Source organism: Littorina saxatilis, linkage group LG4 (assembly GCF_037325665.1).
Source record: "Littorina saxatilis isolate snail1 linkage group LG4, US_GU_Lsax_2.0, whole genome shotgun sequence".
NCBI lineage: Eukaryota > Metazoa > Mollusca > Gastropoda > Littorinimorpha > Littorinidae > Littorina > Littorina saxatilis.
In genome coordinates, this window is record NC_090248.1 from 3529589 (window position 1) to 3536601 (window position 7013).

A 7013-nucleotide genomic window follows, 5' to 3' on the forward strand; every position below is an offset into this window, starting at 1 on the left:
TCACTGGAAGGTTTGGCTGATTGAATCTTGGGCTTCAATTTGACGATAGTGACGTTTTCATAGAGCTGGTCGGCTTTGACCTGCACTGAGGGCTTTGTCTCGACCTTGAAGTCGCTTTCAGGTTTGACTGAGTTATCTGCTAAGGAGATATATTGAGAGTGATATATAATAAACAGTAAAGAAGCAATAAAAGGCGATAAGGCTATACAAAAAACAACACAGAAATGAAATCAGCATTTGCAGCAGCTTTATAATTTCAAAAACAAGCAAACACTATCACACTCTTTGTTTTAGTATTTCTCGGTCTCCTTCCTCTTTTAATCTGCTATACACGCGTTGATGTCGACAACACCTGGCTACATCAGGAATGCTCCTCGAAAGACACTCGCATAATAGACAATTAACTCGTGTTACAAAAGACGAGACGCTAGTTTTGACGGGAACGTAATCGTCAGCAAATGTGCTAAGGAAAACATTTGGATTTCAGCACATTTAGGAAACGCAAGGTGATATGCCCAAACCCCTGATTGGGGATGGTAATTTAAGTAGTGTCATCCACACAGAATCGCTAATTGCTAGGTTACTCGATATTGATAGACAAATAGTCGAATTTCGGTCTCATGCTATAGCCGTATCTACCTCAAATGCTCTACACACACAAACACCAACCCCGATCCCAGACAAGTCCCACCCACGACCCGAGCAACGATCGTTGCAATTACCTGCATTGTCCGACTTGGGCGAGGAATCATCCGTTATGGTAGCCTGACTGTCCGTTATCATGTCCGTTGCCTCTGTGTTGCTGTATATGACTGCTGCCTCTCCCTTTGCAGCGCCAGACTTGTGCTTCCGTTTGCGACGTCTAGGGAGAGCATACACAAGTGGGCAAAATCGTCATGTGCGATATATTACAAACATGTATAACACAAACATTCGGGAGGCGAAGAATGCATACATCCAACAGCACTCATGCACGTACGTAATTACGCACTAATTTACACACACGTACGCACGTAAGCACACACACTCATATCTCACTCTATCTGTATCTCTGTTTCTCCCACCTCTCTCTCTTTTTCTGTCTGTCTGTCTGTCTGTCTGTCTGTCTATCTCTCTCTCTCTTTCTCTCTCTCTTTCTCTCTCTCTCTCTCTCTCTCTCTCTCTCTCTCTCTCTCTCTCTCTCTCTCTCTCTCTCTCTCTCTCTCTCTCTCTCTCTCTCTCTCTGTGCTGTTCAAATGTGATGCACTTTTGGTTTTATTTCAACAATGTACTTTTAATTGAGATGTTGATTTATTACCTGACAAAGATGACACCGACAACCGCAACAACAAGGATAATGACGACAATAACACCAACAGTCGCGCCAACAGTAGCAGACATGATAGGAGGTTCCTGCTTCTGCTCGTCTACATTCACAGACACACACACACACACACACACACACACACACACACACACACACACACACACACACACACACACATACACATACATACACACACATACACACACACACACATACATACACCCACACACACATACACACATACACACACACACACACGCACGCACACATACACACACACACACACATGCGCGCACACACACACACACACACACACACACACACACACACACACACACACACTGAGTTAAACAATATATAAATACACATATTGAGAAGAGAAGGCAAAGAAAACAACAAACGAGCTATGTTTATCCCGGGGATATAGCTCAGTTGGTAGCGCGCTGGATTTGTATTCAGTTGGCCGCTGTCAGCGTGAGTTCGATCCCAGGTTCGGCGGAAATTTATTTCAGAGTCAACTTTGTGTGCAGACTCTCTTCGGTGTCCGAACCCCCCCGTGTACACTACATTGGGTGTGCACGTTAAAGATCCCACGATTGACAAAAGGATCTTTTCTGGCAAAAATGCTTAGGCACAGTTAATAATTGTCTACCTATACCCGTGTGACTTGGAACAATAAGCCGTGAAAGATAAATATGCGCCGAAATGGCTGCAATCTACTGGCCGTATAAAATTTCTTATTCCCCCCTCTGCTTCTTTACCTCTGTAAACTTGTAGAGCTAGTTATTTTTCGATAATGACCCAGCAACCAAACAAATAACGATAGTGCAATGGGTTGAGAAGCTGTTCTGTTTCGGTACTACTTTTGCGACTGAAAAGTTCCGAACGCTCTAATGTACGAAGTATACATTTCTGGAGCAAACAATACAAACATACCGCATTTAAATTAACAACTACAGGCCTGAACACATGAATCTCCATATAAAATCCATGAGTTCGGTTGTTTTCTGAATCTAGATCTGCCGTGCACAAACCGTTCATCACAAGCAAATTCCCAAGGCAAGTAACTCATACTCTAGCGACAAGAGTAGTTCCCCTTCTTTTAACGCAGTTTCTTCGACAACACTGACTGCAATCCGACGGTCAGTTTTTAACAATATTTCATTTTATAAACAGATCACACGCAACCAAATGCACACATCTCATCAATTTAAACAACATAAAGCGGTTTCATACACTATTTTCCCCAGAAAACTGAACTTCATACAGTAATTAACGTTGGAACACGGGTGCAAATGTTCGTCTGCTAGTCCCATTTGACGAAAGAACATTATCTTAAGCGATACTAAAACATAAACAGAACACACAATATCTGCCTTTACCGCCACAGCAGAATAACAGCATATCTGTGTACTTGATTTTAGTCCAAAACAGGGAAACTGACAAGAAGTGTAAACAGAATGGAATGATTTGCACGGAACTATACAACCGCGCATTAGTCGATCGCCTGCGCAGGTTGACTGGTTGAGTGATTCGGATTCGATCAAACTTTCGCACAAAAACTCCTGTTTTCTTTGAATAACTGAAGAAAGGAGGAATAAAGAGGTTACACACCTCGTCTCAGTGATTATTAAAAACATTGGTCTAAGTTCGTGGTCATGAAGAAGCTCACTGAAGCTCGTATTTGTCATGATCCGCTAACTTAGAACATTATTTTCAATAATCACTGAGACTCGGCATGTAATCTCTACATCTCACACGGCATCACTGCAGAGCGCCTAGAACTGTACCCACGGAATATGCGCGATATAAACCTCATTGATTGATTGATTGATTGATTGATATACCAATATGTCGGCATGTGCGCCTTCCTTTGGGGGTATAGACATATATAATACATATATAGTTTCACACACAAGTGTAAATCTAAGGAAGAGAGAGAGAGAGAGAGAGAGAGAGAGAGAGAGAGAGAGAGAGAGAGAGAGAGAGAGAGAGAGAGAGAGAGAGAGAGAGAGAGAGAGAGAGAGAGAGAGAGAGAGAGAGAGAGAGAGAGAGAAACATTGAAACATTGAAACATTGAACTTTATTACAGGAAAGATAGCATTAGGTCCGTAGGACCTTTCTTACAGCTAGTCCTGATCTAAGCAAAATGGTTATAATCGAAATGGGAATACATAGGAACAAACTTTTTATGATGAAACGCAGACACACGCAATAATAGTAATATAAGAATAAGATCATTTTTTATCGACATGTGATATACAGATATACAACCATACATTATCAGAACACACACACACTGACACAAAGAGAGAGAGAGAGAGAGGGAGAGAGAGAAAGAGAGAGAGAGAGAGACACAGAGAGAGACAGACAGAGAGAGAGACAGAGAGAGACAGAGAGAGAGAGAGAGAGAGAGAGAGAGAGAGAGAGAGAGAGAGAGAGAGAGAGAGAATGCGATGATACACGTATATAATTAAATTTTAATACCTCGGTCACACAGTTCCCCCTCTTTCCCAGGTGGACACCTGTCACAATGACCGGTGGTCTTGTTACACGGTGTGCTGTTGTAACACCTCCCCTGGCACTGGATGCAGGGAGTTGTGGTTTGCCTGTGATAGCCATCCTTACAATCTGACAACACAGACATGGATACATGGTCAGATTAAAAAGTGATGCCCATGGGCAATATAACGTAATTTGACAACTGATATTTGTGTAATACTTGACAAAAACTCAGTGGCAAATATATACACAACAAATAGGCACATGATTCTACGAGAAGAAAGCGCTCTGACGGCGATGTAAATCTGAATCAACGTGTTGTGAGTTAAACAGTACGTTCATACACGCGATACCAAAGACAAAAGCTAGGGTATATGTTCCGCTTGAACATAGAGAGAGTAAACTGCCTTTATTCTACTCGCTGAACAAGTCGTGAACATATGGCCTGACAGCGGTCATCACAGAGTCATCCACCACGTACGTTGGACAAATCATTGGCAGGTGGACTAACACATTACCTGTACATTCAGGGAACACCAGGTGGCTGTTACTGTCACAGGCCGTACAGTTACCAGAGGTCTGGTCACAGCGTGCACATCCTGGGGAGCATGTCTCGTTACACAACGTCCCGTACACTCCATCATCACAGGCTGAAACATAGAGGATTGTTGTTAAAGATTATAACGATTTGTTGGTATCAGTAAACGAAACACGAACAAACAAATATAACAAAACCATCATACAATGAAAAAAAGAAAAGAAAACTAAAGCAGCCTACAAATCGCATGTTGACTTACCAGCACAGTATCCATTATCTTTGCTGCATCCATTTTGACATTGTGCATCACATCCCTTGCTGCAATCATTTCCATAGAATCCGTCATTGCACTCTGGAACAAAATCATATACATCCTGGGTGTAAGTAAATAAATAAAACCTCCGCGTCAGTAACGCAGTTTCAATGTGTATACACAGGTATTACTGAGATATGCGCCGACATTTGTGTTGGAGTATTTCCACATCATGGACATAACCACGGATTAGTCGACACTTTTCAAAACGTTGCAAGCCACATTCCACGTTAATCCGGGCTACATCATCAGCCTGACTGATTCATTTGTGTTGATGAATTACTTTCGCAGATTGAGAACAATTGGTATGGTTTTTATATTTAGTCAAGTTTTGACTAAATATTTTAACATCGAGGGGGAATCGAAACGAGGGTCGTGGTGTATGTGCGTCTGTCTGTCTGTGTGTGTGTGTAGAGCGATTCAGACTAAACTACTGGACCGATCTTTATGAAATTTGACATGAGAGTTCCTGGGTATGAAATCCCCATACGTTTTTTTCATTTTTTTGATACATGTCTTTGATGACGTCATATCCGGCTTTTCGTGAAAGTTGAGGCGGCACTGTCACGCCCTCATTTTTCAACCAAATTGGTTGAAATTTTGGTCAAGTAATCTTCGACGAAGCCCGGACTTCGGTATTGCATTTGAGCTTGGTGGCTTAAAAATTAATTAATGACTTTGGTCATTAAAAATCTGAAAATTGTAAAAAAAAATTAAAATTTATAAAACGATCCAAATTTACGTTTATCTTATTCTCCATCATTTGCTGATTCCAAAAACATATAAATAAGTTATATTCGGATTAAAAACAAGCTCTGAAAATTAAATATATAAAAATTATTATCAAAATTAAATTGTCCAAATCAATTTAAAAACACTTTCATCTTATTCCTTGTCGGTTCCTGATTCCAAAAACATATAAATATGATATGTTTGGATTAAAAACACGCTCAGAAAGTTAAAACAAAGAGAGGTACAGAAAAGCGTGCTATCCTTCTTAGCGCAACTACTACCCCGCTCTTCTTGTCAATTTCACTGCCTTTGCCATGAGCGGTGGACTGACGATGCTACGAGTGTACGGTCTTGCTGAAAAATGGCATTGCGTTCAGTTTCATTCTGTGAGTTCGACAGCTACTTGACAAAATATTGTATTTTCGCCTTACGCGACTTGTTATATTTAGTCAAGTTTTGACTAAATATTTTAACGTAGAGGGGGGAATCGAGACGAGGGTCGTGGTGTATGTGTGTGTGTGTGTGTGTGTGTGTGTGTGTGTGTGTGTGTGTGTGTGTGTGTGTGTGTGTGTCTGTCTGTCTGTCTGTGTGTGTGTGTAGAGCGATTCAGACCAAACTACTGGGCCGATCTTTATGAAATTGGACATGAGAGTTCCTGGGATTGATATCCCCGAACGTTTTTTTCATTTTTTTGATAAATGTCTTTGATGACGTCATATCCGGCTTTTCGTGAAAGTTGAGGCGGCACTGTCACGCCCTCATTTTTCAACCAAATTGGTTGAAATTTTGGTCAAGTAATCTTCGACGAAGCCCGGACTTCGGTATTGCATTTCAGCTTGGTGGCTTAAAAATTAATTTATGACTTTGGTCATTAAAAATCTGAAAATTGTAAAAAAAAATAAAAATTTATAAAACGATCTAAATGTACGTTTATCTGATTCTCCATCATTTGCTGATTCCAAAAACATATAAATATGTTATATTCGGATTAAAAACAAGCTCTGAAAATTAAATATATAAAAATTATTATCAAAATTAAATTGTCCAAATCAATTTAAAAACACTTTCATCTTATTCCTTGTCGGTTCCTGATTCCAAAAACATATAGATATGATATGTTTGGATTAAACACACGCCCAGAAAGTTAAAACAAAGAGAGGTACAGAAAAGCGTGCTATCCTTCTTAGCGCAACTACTACCCCGCTCTTCTTGTCAATTTCACTGCCTTTGCCATGAGCGGTGGACTGACGATGCTACGAGTATACGGTCTTGCTGAAAAATGGCATTGCGTTCAGTTTCATTCTGTGAGTTCGACAGCTACTTGACTAAATATTGTATTTTCGCCTTACGCAACTTGTTTCCAAATATTAATGTACCAACAACTTCCAACTTCCAACTGAGAACTGCCAGAGATTTAGTTATAAGTCTGTGCCAGTTATACTAATGGTGCTTTAGGGCTCGCAGTTTGTCCTTGGTCCGACCCCTGCCTCATTTGACACACACACACACACACACACACACACACACACACACACACACACACACACACACACACACACATACACACACACACACACACACACACACACACGCATACACACTAACACTAACACACATACACA

At 40.7% G+C, this 7013-nt stretch overlaps 1 protein-coding gene across 2 annotated transcripts in view; it reads right to left on the reverse strand.

The window, feature by feature from the left end:
* The window catches only part of LOC138965707 (uncharacterized), a 41071-nt gene continuing 34058 nt past the window's right edge, over positions 1 to 7013 (reverse strand). Inside the window, exons 11-16 of one of the 2 annotated variants that reach the window (XM_070337885.1) lie at positions 4606 to 4698; positions 4327 to 4458; positions 3794 to 3937; positions 1298 to 1406; positions 723 to 862; positions 1 to 139 (exon numbers count right to left, since the gene is read on the reverse strand). In XM_070337885.1, the coding sequence (XP_070193986.1) occupies positions 780 to 862; positions 1298 to 1406; positions 3794 to 3937; positions 4327 to 4458; positions 4606 to 4698 (561 nt within the window). In that variant the 3' untranslated portion in view covers positions 1 to 139; positions 723 to 779. The remainder of the gene's footprint in view (positions 140 to 722; positions 863 to 1297; positions 1407 to 3793; positions 3938 to 4326; positions 4459 to 4605; positions 4699 to 7013) is intronic. The other variant, XM_070337886.1, reaches the window with a different exon arrangement.